This window comes from Peromyscus leucopus, chromosome X, assembly GCF_004664715.2.
Source record: "Peromyscus leucopus breed LL Stock chromosome X, UCI_PerLeu_2.1, whole genome shotgun sequence".
NCBI lineage: Eukaryota > Metazoa > Chordata > Mammalia > Rodentia > Cricetidae > Peromyscus > Peromyscus leucopus.
The window spans coordinates 36,462,495-36,485,774 of NC_051083.1; the positions used below are offsets into that span (position 1 = coordinate 36,462,495).

Sequence of the window (23,280 nt, forward strand, 5' to 3'; positions counted from 1 at the left end):
AGTTTAAAGGCAAAGACATTGAGTCTATTAAGCCATGGTGGTTCAAATGGTTGATGTTATATAGTGATAATAGTACCAAATAGTGGTATTATGTATCCTATACTAGAGTTTACTTTTAACTACCACTGATTTAAATAATTCTCCTTTGTTAATTTCGTTTTACTATCTTTGGGGAATTTATGTCAAGTTTGAGACCCAATTTTTTAAATAAACAGGTCTCTTTCAAATAGGTCCACCAAGAAACAAATGCTTTGTTTTAAAATGCTCAGTATCCTTAAATGTTTTCGGTTGCTCTTTGGCCAGAGTAAACAAATGTGAACTTTATCAAATAATCACAGTGATAACACTAAAATACCAGGAGGATATAAGTACACCAAATGAGTAAAAGAATCTATATAGTGGAAGAGGTTTGACAGATATATTTTAACTAATATTAGACATAGTAAATTTATTTTCTGAGTTTTGGTGCACATACCCTCTTTTCATGTCTCAGGGTATGACATTCTAAAATAAGTTGATTTTGGCACTTTCTCCATTTATTTCAATATACACGAGGGTAGTATGTTAATCATACAAATATTCATTTTTTTAACATAAAATTATTTACCACCCTTATTCCCAAACCATTTGCCTCAGGGGATACTTAAGTTGGAAACTTCTAAAAGAAAAAACGTCTGGCTTTTTATAGCCTTGTTTCAGGGATCCCATCCAAGTACCACCTGGAAAAACTGATGCACTTGTTAAAAGAGAAATCTGTATTATTAGCTACAGTCAAAAAAAAAAAAAAAAAAGAAAGAAAGAAGGAAAGAAAGAAAGAGCCACATTGGGGCAGATTCCAGAAAGTCTAATTTAGACTGAAAAATTATCATTGTTTATTTACCAAGAAGAGTTTGTTAAAGCAAATGAAAATCAGGAGGTTAAAAACTTCAGGTACTTCTCAAACTTTAGCATGTGAACAAATCATATGGCCTTGTTAAAATGCTGAATCCCATTGCAAGATGGCAAACTCACTGCATTTTAGCGAAGGTTCTCTTTAACTTGGTTCAGTCTAGGGTCCCAATTTCTAGTAAGTTCTGTGTTCATGCTGCTGCTGTTCCAGGTACCACACTTTGAGTGACAAGTACCTCAGTTCACTCTCTAGAAAACAATTATTACTCAAAACAGAAACCCCAGTGATTCACTGGAGCAGGTCAGGCCAGGCCAGTTAACTTGGGCAGCAATACTTTGTTTACTCAAATAGTAATAGTATGAATAATACTTCAGTATTCAGTCCCTGAAAATCTCAGTGATTGAGATTGTGTCAGATCCTGTGTGAGGGCTTCTGGTCTTGTGTCCTGTCCTACTCCTTAAACTAATTTTCCCTAAAAAATAGTATTTTTTTTTCTGAGAGACCCCTGTTCTTCAATGTTTCTTGCACTTCTCCATGATGGAGTTGGCCTAATGGCCTCTGGTTGATTGCCTCTGATATTCCTGTTTTCTATGGTGGCTGAGAGGGAGCAAGCGATTCATTTCAAGGTTTGATTTGCAGAAGAAAAGCGACTGCCTCCCCATCCCCTTCTGCTGCCATAGTTGTCTGTCCTTCCAACCCACTGATCTACTAGTGTCTTTTTTTTCCCTCTGTGGGTGGTAGTGGTGGATAATTACACACTACGGTTTCCTTCTAGTGTTCGAAGTGTGAGGATAGCTGGGTACATGCAGGCACACTACCACCAGCCCCTATTCCTTCACTCACAGAGCTCACAGGGATTTTAGCCAATTTAGTTAGGCATGGGACAAACAGGATATAGAAAAAAGAGAGTCTTTCAATGCAGAGACATCTAAAGAGGTGAGAGTGAATAATCTCCTGCTGTTCAGAGAGTGGGACAGAGCTGTTAGCTGCAAGCCTTGCTTATATTATAACTAAGGGACTGGCCAGTGGAGCGAGGGAAAGGAGACATTTGTTGTCATTGTGGTCTGAAGTAGCACTATCCAACAGAGCTAGGATATAAGCCACATATATAAGTTTAAATATTCTAGGGATTGTGTTAAAAAAGTAATGGGCTGCCACGTGGTGGTGGCACAAGCCTTTTATCCCCAGCACTTGGGGAGGCAGAGCCAGGTAGATCTCTGTGAGTTCAAGGCCAGTCTGGTCTACAGAATGAGATCCAGGACAGGACCTAAAACTACACAGAGAAACCCTGTCTCAAAAAAACAAAAAACAAACAAACAAACAAACAAAAAGTAATGGGCTGGTGAGATGGCTCAATGGATAAAGATCTGTTTGTGTAAGCCTTAAGACCCGAGTTCAATAAAAATTTAACATAACATGAGCAGGTGAAATTAACTTCAGTTGTTTACCTTCACCTAATCTATGTAAAAGATTGTCATTTCAATGTGCACGTGGAGGCAGAGGTTGACATCGGGTATTTTCCTTTTTCGTGTTCTGCTTTACTTTTCTGAGAAAGGATCCCTCACAGTACATAGAGCCTCACTGATTTGGTAAAACTCCCTGGCCAGCAAGTCACACCCGCCTAGAGCTGGAATTTTAGGCAATCCTGCTTTTAGCATGGGTTTTGAGAATGTGAACGCAGGTCCTCATACTTGCACAATGGATACTTTGACAACTGAGCCATCTCCCTAGTCTGTAATTCATATCTTAAACACACAGGGAAATTTATTAGATTCATGTTCATTGAGGTCAGATGAAGATCCATAGGAAAGTACGGGATGGAAATGATTGTCATGAGGTCTGATGCTATAGTCACGATATAATTAAATCTAGTGATGAAGATTATCATTAGTAGCATTATTAGTAGCATTATTAGCAGCATTAACTGGGGTTCAACTATGTGCCCAGTACTTTTTTCTAAGCACATTCCAGATGTGTAATCATTTATATTGACATTGTGATTGCTATTAGTGCTTCCACTTTCCAGATTGACAAAACTGAGGCTTGAAGAGTATCCATAAGTTTTCTGAGGTCATATAGCATGAAAATTGCTTAGGTTAGATCTCAGTCCAACTAATCTGGCTTAAGCCCATGTTCTGTTGTGAATCAGTTTATGTTAACTATAATAAATTTCTGAGACAATTAGCTTATAAAAGACAAAAGTTATAAGAAGGAACTTGCTGATGGCTGTGGTGCTTCTACTTTATGATCAGGTGGCCCTCCTGCTTTTTGATCTGTGACAGTACAGTCTATCATTGCAGATGCATGTGGTATAACACAATACTTACCTCATAGACAGGGAGTGAAATGGAGGAAGAGGAGGGTCCTGGGACCCAGTGATTTAAATATCTCCGACTAGGTCTCATACCTCAAAGGCTCTACCATGTTTGGATGGCACCATCTTGAGGGCCAACCTTTGCCACACAGGGCTTTGGGGGCCTCTTAAGAGCCAGGCTAGAGCACATTCCCCAGCTTCTCTCTGAAAAACACCCAGGTCATCACCAATTTTGTGACCGAAATGAGGAACTTGGAGACTTCACAGTGACTTTTTCTGTAATTAATTCAAACTTGTTAGGAGCATAGATAAAGCAAAAGGCACTTACTTTCTATTTCTTAGCTTTTCAGAGACAGGAAACAGAAGAGGTTTTGTTTCTAGCATTTCAACATTTTAAAGAAAAAGGCAGTGAAACTTAATTCAAATCCAACCAGTCATATTCCGTTTTGGGGTTCCATATGATTCTCCAAAGAAACAGGCAGACAACAAAGAACAAGAGGGCCATCAGAGCTTTGATGTAAAATAACACTCTAGGCATGTGTTTGGCTCAGTCTACATTCCAAGCTCAATTTCCAATGTTTTCTACATACACAATTTTAAATAGTGATCTCTGATATTGGGAGTGGTGACCAAAGACTGTACTTTTCAAAAAAGGTTTTTAAATTAATGTTACTAAGCAGAGATGTGGACATATATATTAAAGAACAATATGTTTACTGTGTTGAATTTTTTTTTTGCTTTAACTCTAGTTCCTAGAAAATTCAGTAAAGTTGGAATTCCCATCTGTACATTTTGGCTGAGCTGAGTTTTGTTGTTTGTTTTTTTTTTTTTTTTTTTAAATCTTATCTTTCATTATTTCATTGTACACACTGTGTACTCAAACAACATAACCTATATTATGTATCTCAGCTCCACCACTAGGTCTTTTTTGCTGTCTCCTCACATTTTCTGTGTTTTTATTATACAATAGATCCCATTAAAGGAAAGAAACAACAGTTTTTGATGCTTGTTAGATCAGTAAGGCCTTCATTTTTTTCTTTTTTAAAAAATATTTTTTATTTATGTTTATAGGTGTGAGTGTACTTGAGTTTCTGTGTATAGGAGCCTGTGGGGGCTAGAAGAGAGAGTATTAGATCCTCTAGGACTGGAGTTACAGGCAGTTATGAGCTACCATGTGGGTGTTGAGAACCAAAGCTGTGTTATCTGCAAGAGCAGTAAGCACTCTTTAACTGCTGTCTCAGTCTGTGCAGCCCCACAAAAACAAAAGACTTTTTTCAGGACTACCACAATAGCTATCAACTCTCTTGCAATAGGAAAAAGAACTTACACTCTACCATGTGTCAGCACACAAACCAAGAGATTTATAGCCAATAAGCAGAATGAGAGAGCCATTGCATGGCAAACTACTGGAGGAAACATGGCAAGCAGGAAATTCTTGCTTAAGCAAACTTATTCTTACAACAGGTAGGCTAAGGTAATCAAATATTAAGCACAGCAAATGAAGAATTTGATCTGATATTGAAAGTGATAAGACATTGAAAAATGAAAAAGCTTTCTAAGTCTATTGAGCAGAAATTTTGTTCAAAGTTGGCAACACAGTGAGCATAGGATGGGGTTAGGAATAGGGAGAAGAGCAATGTCAAGATTCAGTTGAAAAGAGGGCTCAGAGGACACTGACTAAAGTTTGGTCAAAGGGAGAATTTTTATCAGCTCTCAGATGAAAACTAAAGTCACTGGACTCATTAGATACAAAAACATTCTATACACAGAAAGTTAATCTAATTAAAGTAGGGTAAATCTTTTATTCTACTTCAAATTTAGACTTTATTAGATGAAGAATGTTAATTTTATTTATTGCTTAGAACAGTTCTTACTTCTTTTTGTACTCTATAAGGTTTCCCCCACCTCCAACTTTATGTCTTAGTAAAGCCTACAGATGACTACAGTGTCTTCTATTTGTCCGAGCTGCTATGTGAGCAGTTCTGGTATAATTCTGATCCTAAGAAAGGAATTCTCCTCCTACCTCATACTGCTTCAGCTGGTGTTAAAGACTTAAATACCCACACGGGTCCAATTGCAGGGGTAGAGTTTGAACTTGAAACCTCCATATACTAGGAGCTCACCTCATCAGTGAGCCAAGATAATTGAATTGATGTGCTGCCATTAATATTCTTTAAGTTTTCCAATTCCCTCGTTCACCATTTCTCTCAGTAGTTGAGTAAATGAGACGTAACTCTTATGTTAATGGCAGAAGTCACCTGAAAGTCAGTGTCATGCATCACAGCACTGTCCTTATACTTAGTGGTTCTTTGTTCTCTATATATGCAGATACTGATAAGAGTTGCTCTCAGGAAGATCATTATCCAGAAAAAAAGTTATTTTGTGCACAAGTTGTACATAGAAAGAAACTGACTCCTGGTATCCTTGCTTAGTGCATCTAGTAAATATACCAGCTATCTACAGGGTCATTTTCCAGAGAAACTCTGCTACAGACCTGTCTGAATTAGGAAAAATGAAATTATTTGAGTTTTAGAATAACCTTGCATAGAAATCACATCTAATTTTCTGCAAAGTTGCATTGGTATCTCAAAAGCAGTATCTACTTATACCAATTTGGGAAAATTAGTTAACCTCTTGGAACTCATTTTCATATTTATAAATTCTCCACAAGAATCTGCTGTTAGAGGAATGCAGTGTAACAGTCACTCACAACCAAACTGGCATTCAGCAATAAGCAATTACTGCTGATGCATCTGGAGTCAGTGGTGGTCTCCTCTACAGATCTGCTGATTTTTGGCTGTGCTTACTCAAATGTCTGGGGGTTGGCCCGTCACAATTAGTTTTGGCAGAAGTGACTGGGACAACTAGGCCCTGTTCCATGTGTCTTACTTCCATCATCTGGCTAGCCTGGACATACTCCCATGATGATGGCAGAGGTGCAAGCAAGCAAGCAGAAACATGTGGGGTCTCCTGAGGCTCAGACTCAGAACGGGCATAAATATTGGGATACTTACTCTTCATTGTCAACTTGACTAGATTTAGAATCACCATAGAAACACACCTCTGAGAATATTTATGAGGGCATTTTCAGACAGGTTTAGTTGAAGAGGAAAGACCCAACTTAAGAATGGGCAGCACCATTCCATGGGCTGGGATCCCTGGCTGCATAAAAAGTGAACATTCACTGTTCTCTGTTTCCTGACTGTGGAAGCAATGTGACCAGCTTTGCCACATTCTTGCAGCTATGTCCTCTTCACCATGATAGACTATACTCTCAAAGTATAAGCCAAATCCTTCCTCCTGTTTTTTTTTTTTTTTAAATCACAGCAATCAGACAAGTAGCTAATACAAATGCTATGTCTACATTCTGTTGACCAAGATCACAAGGCAGGGCCAGATTACAGAGCTGGGATTTTTAGTAAAGTGATCTAAAGCCACATAGCATAGGCTGTGGGTAAAGGAATGGGTGCAGACTAAAGCTGTGATTTCAGACTATCACAGAAAAAGACAAACTAGTACCTGCCTTTTTGGGTTGGGGTGAGGATTCAATGAGATAATCCTTATAGTGGCTCAGCACAATCCATGATACACAGTAAGTAGCCAGGAAATGTTAGCTCACACTTCTTCTGGGGGCCATGCCTCACATTAACAGGAAAGGTAGAGTTTATAATATGAAGGTTTTGACACAGGCTGTGGCACCTTCTGCGTGCAGACTTCCTCTTTCTAATCTATTTTAGAGTGAAGATAGTACATTCATCTTGTCATTGGTAGGCTTCAATGGATATTTGCGTAGGAGTTTTCAGTTGGAATAAAGCTCTGTTTCTTTAAAAAAAAGACTTATTTTTATTTAGGTGTATGTGTGTGTTTGTGGTTTAGTACATGCATATGCATGTGGGTGCCTGTGGAGGTCAGGAAAGGGTGTCAGATCCCCTACAGTTGGAGTTACAAGTGTTTGTTAGCTGCCCTACATAGGTACTGGGAATTGAACTGTGATCCTCTGCAAGAGCAACAAGCACTCTTAACTGCAGGGCCATCTCTTCATGCCTGGAATGTTTTTAATTCCTTTAAAAAGGAATCTCTCCATACCTTTTTAATGTTATTGGATTGGCCACATCCCAGAAGCTGCTCTGTCATTTAACATTAGTTTGGCTCATAGGAGAATCTCAAGAAACTATTCAAGGAGCCAAATATAGTTTTTATAACAGATCCAGGTTTCACAACTCTCTGTGGGCTGAATCTTGTTGCAGTAAATATCCTCAGACCCCAGTGTTGACAACTCACTTATGCAATCTTTGGTAAAATGACATCCAGCAAAAGAAGTAATTTAGATAGCTCATTGGGAATTCTTTTGAAATAAGTGTGGACACTACTCTTGGCTTTGGCCTTGAATGTGCTGCCATGATTATGACATGTCTGGCCCACTTTTCACATTTGTTGTCTACGTCTTGGGATAGCAATGGACAGTGATGCGTTTGCCACATTTAATTGGTCACCATCTGGGCAAGAAAATTGGATCAGACCTATACAATGCAAAAGCCTGGTACTGGAGATTCATTTATTGCAAGAAAGTATTTGTGCCTTGAATCAGATCTGAACATTGGGAATGGTCAAACACAGTTACTTGCTGGGGGAAAGGGTGTCGTTACCACAGCTAAGGCCAAGAGCCGAGCCATTATGATGACATGGTTAACTTGTAGACATTATTCTGGTTTCTGATTCATTCCCTCTGAAAGTGGCAAAGTGGCCAACAGGACATGATAAATTATAAAATAGGAAACATCTTGTATATTCATATTTGGTGAAAAAGATATTCTTACTGTTCCTAGCCCAGTCTTACAGATGTGTAGCCTTGATGAAAGCACACACTAAACTCTTGTGCCACCAGACTAACATGCTTTATAGCATAGCTTGGGCCAAAATAATTGGATATTCTTTTTTCTTTTGCCAACATGTTTAATGGCTATGCAAGTTTGCTAATCCTGACAATCTGATGTGATTTATTGGCTCATTCGGCTGCCAGAAACCACAGCAGTTTCCGTCCCTAGACTTTTTTCTTTTTGACTTAACCATTTGTTCCACCTCCATTGTACATCCATCCATTACTTATTTCAGTACCATTATTATATTTTATCAGAAGCTAATTCAAACTCATTTATATAAATATTTATAGCCTAATGAATCAATGAATATGTAATATTTATGAATTCACTTAATGTCTGATGTCTGTATTTCTAGTAAAATGACAGTTGCCCTTTCCTGAGAATATAGCCCATTTGTTAGTTAACTACAAACATTAATAATGATGTCTGTTCTTCCCTTTCATTAATCAAGTGGTTTGAAGTAGAGGAATCTGACTCTATTCTACATCAATGGTATGGATATATATGTGTGTATGTGTGTGTGTGTGTATTTGTATACATACACACATACATGCACACACACATATATGTAATATATATATATATATATATATACATACACACATATCACCATTCTTATCCATTTTTCAAATGTAGTGTTGATGCCTGCAATTTAAGAGTAGACGAGGCTAACTCACCAAATTACCTGTTTTTCGGTGAAGTTTGCATTTGGTTGCAGGCTATAGCCATTCCAGAGATATTTACTATGACCTTCCCATTAATGTAAAGATGGATTTGTTATTCACTGATGGATTCAGTTTTGAATCACTCAGTTTGAATAGGTCTGTTTTAAAAACTGACTTTGTGTGAAAAGAGATGCCATGTAGCTTTCCCGCTTTTAAAGTCTCATATTAAATCTCTTGGTTATATTTGGGAAATCACATACTATATATGAGAGAGCTTTATATTTTCTCTTATACCAGATGAGTATTATAGATTTGCATACATGAAAAACATTTGGTTCACTTTCAGTTCCTTACTCTCATATACTCATATGCTAGAAGTATTTTTTTCATTTTAACAAAACTACTTACTATGATGGTTTTGTATGTGTATACAAGGCACACCAATCGAAATCGAATCTAGCTTCTTATGTTCTATTCCCTCCATTCTCTAGCCTCTAATAATTACTCTTCTACTTTTAAGGTGACTTACAGTCTTACATTTTTATGTCCACATGTGGCATGCCACTTCATCACCAGCATTTGTTATTTAAAAATGACAGCCATCATAGCCAGGATGAGATGACACTGTGGCTGTGATTCTCACTTTTCCAATGGCTAATAACACTGCATTTTCTTTCATATACTGCTTGGCCACTTGTATTTCTTCTTTCGAGACATAGCTATTCAGATCATTTGCCCATTTTAAAATTGGATTCCTTAAGGTTTGTTTTGCTATTTCTTTTTTGTACTCTATATGGTTAAGGTATTAATACTTCATCAGATTATGAGTTCAGATATTTTCTTCTATTTCCTAGGTTGGTTCTTTGTTTTGCTCCCTTTGTGGCACAGAGCTTTCTAGTTTGATGAATTCCAATCCTGTATTTTTGCTTTTGTTTCCTGTCCTCTGGGGATCATATTGAAAACATTTCATGGTCTACACCAATGTTTGGGACAGTTTTCTCTGTTTCCTTCTAGTAGTTTCTCAGTTCATTTTAGTCCAAGGTGAGAGACAGAGATATAATTCAATATTATACATATGAATATCTAGTTTTCCTGAGACTATTTTATTGATGAGGAAAATGTATGTTTTTGGCCTTTTGTTGAGAATCAGTTGGCTGTAGTTGCATGGGTTTATTTCTGGCATCCTTGTTCTGTTCTGGCTTGGGTGTCTGTTCTCATGCCAATACCATGCTGTTTTGCTTATGCCTTGTAGTATGTCTCAAAACTAGATATTGTGATGCCTTCAGCTTTGCTTTTATTTGCCCAAGATTGTTTGGGTTATTTAGGGTCTTCTGTGCTTCTGTAGCAATTTCAGGATGTCTTTTTGTAGTTCCATAAAAACTTTTATTGATATTTCCCCAGGAATTGCTTTGAATCTGTAAATCATTTTGAGTAACATGGACATTTTAATAATATTAATTATTCCTCTCTTGAAAATGGGAGGTCCTTCCTAATTTTGGGTCCCCCTCTTTTCTTAATCATGGCTCTATACTTTTCACTGTAGAGCTCTTTTGCTTCCTGTGCTAGCTAGTCCTACATATTTTAATTCTTAGCTATTGTGAATGGATTTGCTTTTACAATTTTTTTCTCATCAATGTTATTGGGATATAATGTGCTAGTTGTTTTATGCATTTATTTTGTATCTTGTAACATTACTGGATTTATCATTTTATGAGTCATTTGATGGAGTTTTAGGTTTTTCTGCATATAGGATCATATAATCTATAAAGAGGGATGCTTTTATTTCTTCCTTTCCTGCTTGTATACCTTCTATTTTTGTTCTTACCTAGTTTCTCTAGTTAAAACTTCCAGTGGAGAGTTTAAAAAGCATGAAGTGATGAATTTGTCTTTACTGAGCATCTGCTCAATGTCAGTATTAGTTATGAATGTGAAATAGAAAATCATCATGTAAAAATTATATACAATATACAAAATCATGAAAGTTACAGAAAATTTAATTTTTCAGGATACCTATTGGCTTTCTTACATATCTATAATCTAATTTGATCTAAGTCATGGTTCTTGTTCTCAACATTCCTATATCTTGTTAGGGAGACTAAAGAAATATAAATGGGAAACAGTCACAATCATACATCATATATACTCATATTGTTCTGATTATAAGCCTGAGAGGAACTCCAAGAAGGGATTAAAACATCAGGATGGGATTCATGGATGTGAGTAAGAATTTGAATTAGTTTTGTAGGATTTCTCTATAGCCAGAAGCAAAGACTGGAAGGGAACTATAGCAATTCATGGGGTAAACTGAATCCCCTGACCACAAAACACTGTTGGCATGTGCTTAAATGAATCAGTATGCACTGTCACTACCTATTTATATGAAAGGAAAATTTCTCATGCCTGTGTGTGTGGAGGAAATATTAGAAGAGAGAGTAAGGGGAGTGGGAAGGACATGATTGAAAGTCACTTTTTTAAAGCTCATGATAGAAAAATAACATGGATATAGATATATGTGCAATTTTCTATGGTCCAATATAGGATATTATGACCCAAATTATGGGGTTCAAAGAGTGAGCAGAAGAGGTAACTTTGAAACAGACATGGTCGAGGAAGAGAACCGACCACTGCCATAGACCAGCCAAATGAATTGTACTTTCAGTGTTGATTCAGAAAATCTGAAACAGATAGATGATTCCCAAAATGTTGCTTTACCTGGAAGGCCCTTGACCCAAATGTGACAGATTTTATCACAGTAATATTTTAGTTCATTCTTGTATGTTACATTTTGGTCTTTGACTCTAAATAAACATTTTGTGTGGATAACTTAACCTGCTGACTCCATCTTTAAGTGATTTCCATTAATGCTATATGATGGCTCTTGGGCTATTAGGTCAAGGTTTGGTGAAAAAATATTATTTCTCTTTCCTACTTACTTAAAAATTATGTCAGGCTTTTGCTGTCTTGGAGAGGACAATTTGACTGAAGGCAATGTTATTGTGTGACTCTGTAGACTCGTCCAAAGATAAACATCAAAAGCGTTCTACGATTTATTTTCCTGGTTCCAGTATGCTAAAATCATTATCTTACTTGCATTGACATGCTAACCAATGACATTAATCATCTTTGAATATTTCTCTTGTTCTGGAAGTCTGTTAGGGTAGTTCAGTACCATTTCACAGAAAATATTATAGAATAAATCCATAAAGGAGAGAGAGAGAGAGAGAGAGAGAGAGAGAGAGAGAGAGAGAGAGAGAGAGAGAGAGAGAGAGAGAGAGAGAAGTTGCTCTCAAGGGCAAAGAAGGACCAAGTGTGGCAAGAAGTGCAGTGATTTACTTACATTTTGACATAGATGAAAGGCACAAAGAGAGTGAGTTATTAAAGTATTGATTTACAGAAGACAGAGGTGGGAGGGGGAGAAGGAATTCTACATATGAGTAAACTATTTGTCATTCTTCATTCAGACAATAAGCTGAAATCAGTTTGCCTCAGTGTATTTCCACTTGGAATGCCAATCAGCAGGTTACAGACAAAGAGCTTTGAAAACCTATGGAAAATTCTATTCTTAAGCCTTTGATGCACTTGATAGCTGTTATAATGCCCAGAAATGGACAAGGCAGCTCCTTTGAAACCAAGCTGCTTAGCCTGGTTTTAATAAAAAGTGTATACTTTATTAAAATGCCACTGAAGACAATAGGGTTAAAATGGCCTCAAGACTCATTGTAGGAATCTAAAACAAACAAATAAATGTGGTAGTATTCTAATTGTACTGAAATGTGATTTTGATTGTATGTTAATAAATAAAGTTGCCCGGGGGTCAGAGCTATTAGAGCCATAGCAAGAGTGTGGCGGTGGTGGCACACGCCTTTAATCCCAGCACTTGGTAGAAGAGCTAGGCAGATCTCTGTGTGTTCAGGGATACAGCCAGCATTGGAGACATATGCCTTTAAGACCTGGGGGGCTGTACATACAGACAGTGATGAGCCAGTCACGTGTTTGGGTTTACAACCAATGAGAAGGCAGAACAAAAGACTATGAAAAGACATACACACAGGAAATAGGTTTTTTTCGGAGAGCTAGGACCACTGCAGAAGGAAGGGTGAGATTTTATCTCTGAGCTCTGACCTCTTGGCTTTCTCTTTTACATTGGTTCTGTGTTTCTTATTTAATAAGACGGTTGGTTACATCTACAAATAAACGACAAAAACTAACTGCCAAAGATCTTTTTGGCTTGGGCAGTGGTTTATTTTGTTTCATTTGATTGATTAAAATATAATGAAATATTAGTTTTCCTGCATCTTATTCAAAACAAATATTTCCTTAGGGATGGTCAGTTTTTTGCTTACTTGTTAGCTACTTCCTGTTGATGCTACATGCTGGCCAGAGTACTGGGAGGAAACCTTTTATTCTTTTCTTCTGCTTGATACACAAAGGCCCTTTTCCTCACAGTGTGCTCATGATGCCAGGATGTGTATGGCCATGTATGAAGGAGCAGACTATTCTTTTAAGAGAAACTCTTTTTGTACATCTCAATCCAATTTCAAAGAGAAAATATATGATCATATGCCCTCTAATCTTGATATTCTTATGACATTTCTGCCTTTCTTCCTCTTGTAATCCTGCCTTATGTGTAAGAAGAATCTTTCCATACAGTCTTTGGATCTCATCTTCCCCTCTGTCCTTTCAGAGACCTTTTATGGCCTTTGCCATAGTTTAAGTCTTTTCCTTTCCAGTGTGTCCACTGGTATTAGAACACAGAGAGCTCACACACCAAGCAGCAGCAATATCAACAAAATCATCATCAGCAAATATTGCACAGTCCCAAGTCTCAGACCACTTGGTTATCCCTATCTCCACCTCCTTTCTTCATAGCTCCTTTACTGGGTTTTACAGATTGGCTGTCTCAATGTCCATGCTCTCCTAATCACACCATGGTCCAGCTCTCTTTTTCTCCCATATTTTCATCTTAGAGAATGCCAGCAGTATCCACTGAATTGTCCCTGCCTATAGATTGGGAATTACCCATCTCCCTGATCTTCTCCTCTCCACATGCATTAATCATCTGGTTCCATTTCTTTGATCACCAAATATGTCAACTCTACTCACTTCTTTCCATCTCTGGTCTCCCCCTCTGATTTGGGAAGACAGCTTTGTTCTTTCTCCATGCAGGTAATGTGCTAACTTGATGAAGTTTATCAAGTTTTAAGGGTGCTAAGTACTGCATAAGCAAAAGATGTAGTCTCTGGGAAGCTCCATGTCATTTCTGTACCCCTCCTGTCAGGCCTCCTGTTAGGAATGCTTACTTCTGCATCTGACTGTTAGTTAACTGCTCCTTCCTTGGCATGTTCCTCTGATTCGTGGGGGAAAACATTTGAGGCTTCTAGAAACTCTGTACTCGCAGTTGTCATTTAGGTTTTGTGGTCCAGGCCTGGCTCTGGCCTTCACTAGCTATATGAATTTATGTAGACCATTGACTTCTAATTTCTTTGTTCATATAAATAAGTGGCTTCCTGAAATGCTCATGGAGTTCAACCTTTTATGTACATAGGACTCACCTGGAGAGCTCTCAAAACTCCCACTGCCAAGGCTGAACCTTATGACCAACGACACCAGTGTCCTGATATGTGAGCTCCAAGCTTCTTCCTTCCTTCCTTCCTTCCTTCCTTCCTTCCTTCCTTCCTTCCTTCCTTCCTTCCTTCCTTCCTTCCTTCCTTCCTTCTTTTCTTTTTTTAAATCACTTTTTGTCAGGACTTTTAAAGCTCCCCCAAGATTCCAATATGCTCACCAAGTTGAGAACTCAGACTTAATGATGTTAAAGAGACTTTGTCCTCCTGTCATCTCATGTTCTTGTCACGCCTGGATCCTGACTTGAGCTCTCTCTTTCTTTTTGTGTTTTCACTAAGTTGGGAAGAAATAGCTGTGAAGCCCCCCTTCCCCATCTGCTGTTTGTTCTGATTTACATATGATGGAACCCAGCCACTGATTTACAGCTCTGGTTCCCTTACAACTGTTATTGAACTGAAAACAAAGCTGAAAACTTATTAAATAGAGAGACATTATTTTGAGTGAGTTTTATGCTGACAATTCCTTATAGAACAAAGGGGATGGTTATAAAGAACATTAACAATTGATTTAGAGGTCCATAATATCAACAATAAATATAATCCCTATATAATAAATATAGTCTGGGATCAGACTACAGGGTTTGTTCTTTATTGACTACCCCGTCAAGGAAGCCAAGGCATTTCTGCAGGCGAATGGGATTATGAGGCATACATACATGGTGGGGTCTCCTTGCACCCCTTTGTCAGTGACTCTCTTCCCCAGTTTTCTCACCCCTGCTATGGACCAGCAGAGGCTGTCATCAAAGCAAAAGTGTCCTCAACATGGATACGATCTCATTCTTTAAATGCTTAAGAAAAGGCCTTTCAGAAAACTTCCTTTCTATAGATGCTGTCTTGTCCCCATCATTGTACATCTGAAATAAGACTTTGCTGGCCTGCAAGGAAGGAGAGGGAGAAGTAGGAAGGTAATAGACATTGACTAGGCATTTGGTTTCACGACTGGCACTGAATTTAGGGAGATTTGGGGTCTTAACATAAATCTGATTTATGTTGGCATAATGTCCTTTTGAGTGCTCTATCTCCCTGTATGATTCTCTTTTAACAATACCTCTTTCAATTGTTGCTTGCTTTCTTGGTAATGCCATACACAGTCTGTGGTTTTGCTTGACACTCTCAGGTTCTGATAAAACTGTGTATGTGTGTGTGTGTGTGTGTGTGTGTGTGTGTGTGTGTGTGTGTGTGTGTATGTGTGTGTGTATGTGTATACACGTGTGTGCATGTGTGTGTGGTATTGGGGATAGAACCCAGGGCTTTGCACTTGTAGGCATGCACTTTACCACTGAGCTACATTCCCCAACTCTTATTAAATTATTGGAATTGATTATTACCTTGATGAGGACAGACCTCTTTTGTAGCTACATATAGGCAAGTGATTGGCTAGTGATAGCTAGTGGGTTTTTCACCACCTCCCTGTAAAATCTGTTCACAGATGCTTCTCCCTGAAAAATGTCAGAGCATGGAATTGAACTGAACCTCCCTCCCCCCCGTCCAGATTTTGAACCTTGAAGTAGTTTTCTTGCAACCTGATTTAGGTGAATGGAACCTTGTCTGAAGTTTCTGGCTTTGACGCTGCTTTTTTTTTTTTTTTTTTTTTTTTTTTTTTTTTTTTTTTTAATAGATGGAAGAATTGATTGAGGGTGTTCGCTGGGCCTTTATTGACATGCTGGAGAAAGAAAACGAATGGATGGATGCAGGGACAAAAAGAAAAGCTCAAGAAAAGGTAAGGATTTCCTTTGATGGAAGAAAAAAAAAAACACCCTGACTTTCTGTTTAATGGATTTTCATGCTTGACATTGACTGTGCAGTTGATTTTTTTTTTATTGACTGAGCTGTTGGCTTCAAATGACCCTAGAGGTAGGTGTGTACTTTGGATGAACACATAGATTTCATCACCAGGAGGTAACAGAAAATGAGATCTGACTTGTTCTTTCTCTAACTGCATTTTCAAATGCCGTGTAATTCAGCCTTTCCTTCGCTCTTAATTGCTGTCTGTAAGAGCCACATGGCTTACTGCCTAGCGAATTTTGCTATAAACCATCATCGGATATGGCAGAATGTAGAGCAGTGGGGAGCCATGGGAAGCAGCTGGCAGAAGGGCCCTCAAGTTGCAAAGAAGAAAACCCCATATTGTCCATGTGTCTTCTCCATTTGTGCATGATGTGTGCAAATGTCCTGAGGCAAGTCTTTTCCTGTAGTAAAGCACATGTACCTCCTAGCCCATTATGTTCCACAAATGGTCCAAAGACCATGCATATCAGCTGTATATGAGTGATAGACCATTGTGGAATAATAGAAAAAAATAGTTCCTGTCACAAGTGGGTACTTGTGAAACTTGGTAAAATTCTCTGATGCTGTACAACAAGATAAAGGAATAAACAGGGAAATTCTGAACAAGCTATGTTGTCTACAAATAATAAAGGGGTCCGTCTTGAATTGGAGATATTCTGGAGCTGGAACTCAAATGGGCAGGGCCAGAGCGTACACTTGCTGGACTCCCTACAGATGCCACTCTGTAGCTGAGAGGCTCTGAAATTGGGAACATTTCTTCTTTTTAGAGGGTGTTTAGAAACCTTCCTGATGAGAGCAGTTGTCAGTGGGACACAGACACGCACAATTGTGCTGGGCACCTCATTAGCAATGCCTGCTTTAGTGTATTAAGTTGGAGGTCTGTGCATTTGTGATTTTAGCCACCCACCTCTGACTATTATCATTAGGTCCACTGCTTTGAGTCATCATTAGCACCAGCATTTTTGCCTTATGGTCAAGAAACAAGGAGATTCTCATTGTAGGAATGCTGTAAATACCAAGTCCCCTTGTTGAAATGGAAGAACACAAAGGGTAATTTTTTTTCTTCCCTCCCTCCAAGATCTGTCAAAGCTGTTTTGGGTCATGTACGGCACAGGCTGAAGGAGGCAGGAACACAGAGGCTGTGTGTGAGTGTGTGTGTGTGTGGGGGGGGCACTCTCCATATGGTAGGTGAAACTTTTGGCATCAACACATTGTTGTTTCTTGAAGGCTGGGTTGATTTGCAGAGCTAGCTTGTGATGTGTGGGGCAGGATGTATCTTGTACTGGGCAGTTGGGATGATCAGTGTATTAGGTGCCCTTTGTTGTAGCATGGAATCCTAAAGTATCAATTTTCACACAATAGACTGGTGTGAAGAGAGAGGGAGAGAGATGGAAGTAGGGAGGGAGGGAAGAAAGGAGGGAGGCGGAGAGCAAGAGTGAGAGCGAGAAACCATATGAATGAGCGAGTTATGAATATTTGGGAGCTTATAGTCAGACTTTCAGAAAAAGAAATTAAGCTCACTTCACAGTACTTGTTGGTGTCCAATTAGGAAAAGACTGCCTTGTAGCTGGGTCTTCTAAGCAAGTGGTCCATGAGTCCTTAAAGGAAACTATTCTCAGTCCTTCTAATATTAGACACGATCCTGTTGGCCCTTCAGGTTTCTTGCCGTCTTTCATTTTATTTCAACCAGAACTGTCACTTTCCCCTTTCTATAAGTATTCTTTGAACACTCTGCTTTCTTTGAGCTGAGTTCAATCTGCCAGAAACTCCAGTAGCAGCCTGACGGGAACAGACATCAAAGGCAATTGTCCTTCTGGATCTCATTAGGTTCCCCGGGGAGTTCTTGCATCTCAAGGTTTAGAGAAGTTCCAGTAATTCGAGACAAGAAACGGGGTGTTGTCCAAGGATATCCAGGAGTTTTCCCAGTCAGTACTAGCCCTGAACCGGAGAAAATGTACATTTTTCTTTTCGAAACTTGAATTAACTCGCGATTCTAGAAATGACCTCTAGGTGGAGCTCATAGTACTAACTAAGAAGGCAGAAGCTGCAGGCTTTTGTGCTGCTTTTCACTCTGGGGCTGTTTTTGAAATAATATATTTTTTCTCTCCACCTCCCCCCCTTTCCTTCTGCTTTCCTCAACTTGATTGCCTTTTTAATAGTCAACAAGAAAGAAGAGACTCTGCCTAACAATTCCTTGAGTCTTACATAGAAATCTCTGCCCATCTCTGAGCTTTGTCTTTCTGATACGGAGTAGCCCCCTGCATTAAGAGAGGATTTGCTGCATCTAAAGTGGAGGTGAATAATTCGCCTTTTCTTCCTGGTATGACTTGGCACTGTTCTTTGGGCATGTGTTGTATGCAGTATATCACCCAGGCGGAAGATTTCTCATCAATAATAGTGCCCACACTGGGCTGATGCTGAGTCACTTGGCTTACCCATTGGGAAAGCTGAAAAAAAAAAAAGGTTCTGATTTGTGAGGGGCCTAAAGCTTTTCTTTGTCTCACCATGGAGCTCAGGCCTGCAGCTAATTAAAGTACCTCCTAAGAGGTGTTGACCTCAGCTTTCCTTCGCGACCAACCTCTCAAACTGAGTGTGTGTGTGTGTGTGTGTGGGGGAAAACTCAGATACTTGCAGTGGTCTGAGGGCCTAACCTCTTGGCTTTTGTGGCAGCGACCCTGTCTCAAAATGGAAGTGTGTGGGTGGGCTTTGTCCTCTTTGCTAGGGGTGATCACTGTAAAAGATAACGAGGGTGCCTCTGCTTCCTTGAAGGGTAAATTTGTTATCTCTGTTTCCCTGCCTTTTTCTGCTCCTCTCTGGAGAAAGGTCATAGGTACTTTTGTCTTTTGAAACTCACTGTGTTGATTTCAAGTGGAAATTTAATATTGGGAAATAAGTACCAATTTTTATTTAGGTTTCTGTGTTCCCTGCAAGCATGTGCTCTTTAAATTTTTTCTTTTATTTCTTTGAGATTATAATATAATTGCATCTTTTTCTCCTCCTCCTTTCTCCCCCCAAACCCTCCCAATCTCTTTCAAATTCATAGCCTCTTTTTCTTTTTCAGCAGAGGACAAGGAGGCCTGCTGTTTTTCAGGTTAATACAGCCTCTGAATAGGCATGTCGTGATAATTGAATGATTTGGGTGTCTTCTGCAGGATTTACCTTGTTCAGAGCTGAAGAGGAGTCCCTCAAGGTCACTGTAATGGTTCTGAGGCTAGGCTGGAAGGGATTCAGGCTGCCTTTGGCCTCCCTGGCCAGTTCTGAGTCAGGAGCAGCTTCCTGAGAGCGGCTCAGGCTTGTTCCCCAGCTGAATTAATTATGGAGCTCAGTGCTGCATCACCTCTGAACTGTTTTCTTGTACTCTTTGAACCTGGGGTCCAAGCTTGCCAGACCATGCCCAAAGAAAGAAATACCAGCACAGAACACGTGGGGAGGCAGTGTCCTGAGGGTGGCGTGAGAGGGTAGCGGTGGCCTTGGCCACAGCAGGTGCAGAGATGTTGGCTGTGTGTTCCCAACTCCTCAAGCATGCGCCTCCCACGCACAAGCTTTGAGTGAGGTAGGAAGATTTCCATTGCAGAGAGCAAAGCAGAGTGTACCTCACCCCTTTGCCTTTGTTACTAAACTCTGCCAATCCCAGACATTGCAGTTTGCACAGCATGCAATCTGTCCTGACCTGTTAGGACCCTGGCTGCTCCCCTCTAAGCCCGTGGTTCTGGAACTGTGCTTTCAGATCTGAGGCACCTAGGAGCTTGTTAACCAGGCACATTTTTACATATCCACCTTAAGAGGATTAGGGGTGGGGTGAGCTCAGGGGATTCTGATGCTTGTAAAGTTTGGGAAACACTCCCTTTGTCTTTACTACTTCACTGCATACCTATCTGACATCTAACTGCAGGTCCCCTAATTCTGCCCAAGGGCTCTCTTGTCCCACCAGAGCCTACTGTGAGTAGCACAGCATTCAGGAGACCATCCCCTCCCTTCTCACTGGCCCTGAGCCAACAATTGATGGAAGGTAGCCAGTACCTGCCCCTGCTCCCTCCTGGCTCTCACAGGTTCTATACAAGTTCCTGGGGGCTTTCCCAGTAGGCTTGAGCTTCCTGGCAAAAATGTCCTTTGCTGCCTGCCTTCTTTTCCTCTGTTACTTCTGAAGAGCCCTCCTGGAGTTTCTTTTATCCCCCCCCCATTCAAACACAGTCACAGTGTGCTTTAATCCCAGTCTCTGGCTCTATCATAAGGAGACCACTAAGGAGGACGGCCTCTGGGTTAAGTCCTCTTCTCATGCCTCCTTTTCTTTTAAGGTAATAGCGCATTTCATTGATTCTGGATGCCTGAATTCTTTCAGGAAACTGAATCCCACAAGCATTTGCAGCACATTTTGAATGTGCCAAGTACTGGGCTGGGGCCTGCAGATTTGGGAAGGGGGTGATCAGCTATAGTCCCTCTTTTGCAGATTCCTTCATATACCTAAGATGACACAGTGGTGTTACAGATGTTGTGCTAGTAGAGGAAGGCTATTTAATATGGAGAGTTGTAAAGTGGCCCTGGGAGCCTAGGAGGGCAAGCTTTAAGGAACTGAGACATTCTGTCCCTCACGTTGCTCACCCTGCCCCCTCCCTCTCTTCCTCTGTGTATCCCCAGACCCAATTAGTGCTCATGACCTTGTTAGTCCTTGGGCGAGGCTTCTTCTGAGCTCCACGCAACTTGTTACTTGAAACAAGTGCTCCCAGCATCTCTTCAACCTTGGTGACTTTACTCCAGCTGCACCACATGGTCTCCTTTGGATAGGTTTGGAGAGGAGAGGAAAGGCTTTTACCAGAGTATCTCATGCCCCTCCTTATTATAGGTTCCAGTGTATTTGCAGAATGCTCAAGAATACAGTCACCCTGCTTCCTGCATCTACTCCCAGTACTCATCAGGGACAAAGAGCATGCAAACCATGTCCTTGTTCTGGTTTCCTGCTCTTCTCTGGTTTCTAGTACTCACCATGATGAGTTTGCAAACACGGTCTCTCCACCCCTGTCCATGTATCTTCCAGTCACTGTCTCACAGACATGCAGGCCAAGGCAGTGTTTGTCTTCCTTATATCTCTTTGCCTCACTGATATCCACGGGAAGGACAGTATGGAGGTTAGGTGTATGGAATGCTGCCTGTATTCTAAGCCAATATTGACCCCTTATGAGTTTTTAGAGATGGTTTAATCTCTCCTATTCTCTCCTCAGTTTTCACGTCTGTAAACAATAACTACCTCAGAGGTTAGTTATTGAAGAACTTGCTATTCTAAAGGAGATAGTTGATTTACTCTGGGTTTTAGGTTTTATGATTTTAAACAAATCTATTATTTGAGTTTTAAAGGTTTATTTATTTTTATTACATTTTTCATGCAATATATTTGATCATATTCTTTCCCTTCCTCCAATTCCTCCCAAATCTTGTTTACCTCCATATCTACCCAACTTCATATTTTCTCTCTCTCTCAACAAACAAAACTATGAAAGCCCAAAGGAAGCAATTGTAATTTTATGTGTATGAATGTTTGCATGCATGAATGCATGTGTACCATTTGCTTGCTTAGTGCCTTCAGAGTTCCACATCCCCTGGAACTGATGTTATGATGCTTGTAAGCTGCTATGTGGATGCTGGAAACTGAACCCAGGTCTTCTGCAAGAGCAGCAAGTGCTCTTAATTGCTCAGTCATCTCTCAACTCCCTTCACTAGTATCTTAGTGTTAAATGTATGTATGCATATGTATTTAGATATGTATCTATATATGCAGTGTAAGTAGGAGTTTGATATATTCTTTATGATAGCTTACGGGAGTGATTATAATCCAGAGCCTCATGGGAATGCTGTTTGGGGGTACTTTCAGGCATGGCCAACCCATGGTCAAGGGTAACTATGAATGTAGGCCAACAAACAAAAAAGAATCATAAATTTACTTAAAACATTATGAGAGGAGGGGGAGGGAGGGAGAACTGAGAGAGAGATATAATTGTGTGGTTCTCAATTGAATATCACAGATAACAATATTGTATCAGAGGTTGCACAAACCTAAGTCATTTAACCTCTTGTACTTGAATGTGCATCAGCACCACCAGGAATGCTCACTGGAACAAGATGCCGCCCTACCCCCAGAGAATCTCATTCAATGGGTGTAAGGTAATGCTGGGAATCAGCATTTCTGATGAAGCCTCAGATGATGCCAATGCTGATAGGACTCTGGGTGATCACAAGTGGCAATTTCCTTCTACCACAGCTGAGTTAATAGAACTGAATGAAGTTTATGGAGTTGTTTACACCTTGTAGGCCCCTCTTTTTACCACCTCTCACAGTTAAGTATGTCAGTGAGTTGGGACACTCAAAACCCACCCAGGCCACCTATCCTATAATGCTCTCTCTGCTGAATGTTCTAGATAGAGATCTGAAGGCTCCTTGTTGGCCCCCCTGTCCCTTGATTCCACATCAGTTTTTAGGAACTATGAAGATGAGGTTTTCTACACAGAAACTCTCCTAATTTATAAAGATTCAGCAATGTTTTGTTATGTAGATAAAACAAATATTGTATTCCTCACATAAAATTGACAGCATTATTATATGCCAACCTGTAGGTTCAAAATGTTTTATAAATACCACATTGGTATCATACTACCACCACAAGGAAGGTACAATTATTTTTTTATACAGATGAAGCATACCTGTCCGTGGTCACTGGGCTGGTTGTTGGAAAAGTTGGGTCTCCATTCTTGGAAGTTTGGTTTTACAGTCCCCCTTTAACGTAACAGAAGTGTATCTCTAAGCATGGTCTTCAGACTAGCAACACTGGTATTATCTAGACTAGCTAGAAATGAAGATTCATAGCCTCCATCAAATCTGTGGAATGAACCTCTGAGAAGGGATGCAGGACTCTACAGTGCAGCTATCTATTCCTTTAGGTGATTCTAATGTAGCCAGAGTGTGCAGACCAGTGCTCCATATTGTGTTTTTGATGCCTTGTGCTGCTGGCTATGCTCCAGTTTTCAACACTTTTTTTTAAGCTCAAGTTCAAGGCTGAGCACAATAATTCTATATAGAGTCCAACTCATCCAGCACAATGGGGATATTATTGCCGCCTTTGTTTTGCATACAAATT

At 39.8% G+C, this 23,280-nt stretch overlaps 1 protein-coding gene across 1 annotated transcript in view; it reads left to right on the forward strand.

Annotated features, from left to right (window-relative positions):
* Window positions 1-23,280, forward strand: part of Phex (phosphate regulating endopeptidase homolog X-linked) — a 192,072-nt gene that overhangs the window by 70,069 nt on the left and 98,723 nt on the right. Inside the window, exon 13 of the mRNA XM_037199438.1 lies at window positions 15,988-16,089. Coding sequence (XP_037055333.1) covers window positions 15,988-16,089 — 102 coding nt within the window. The remainder of the gene's footprint in view (window positions 1-15,987; window positions 16,090-23,280) is intronic.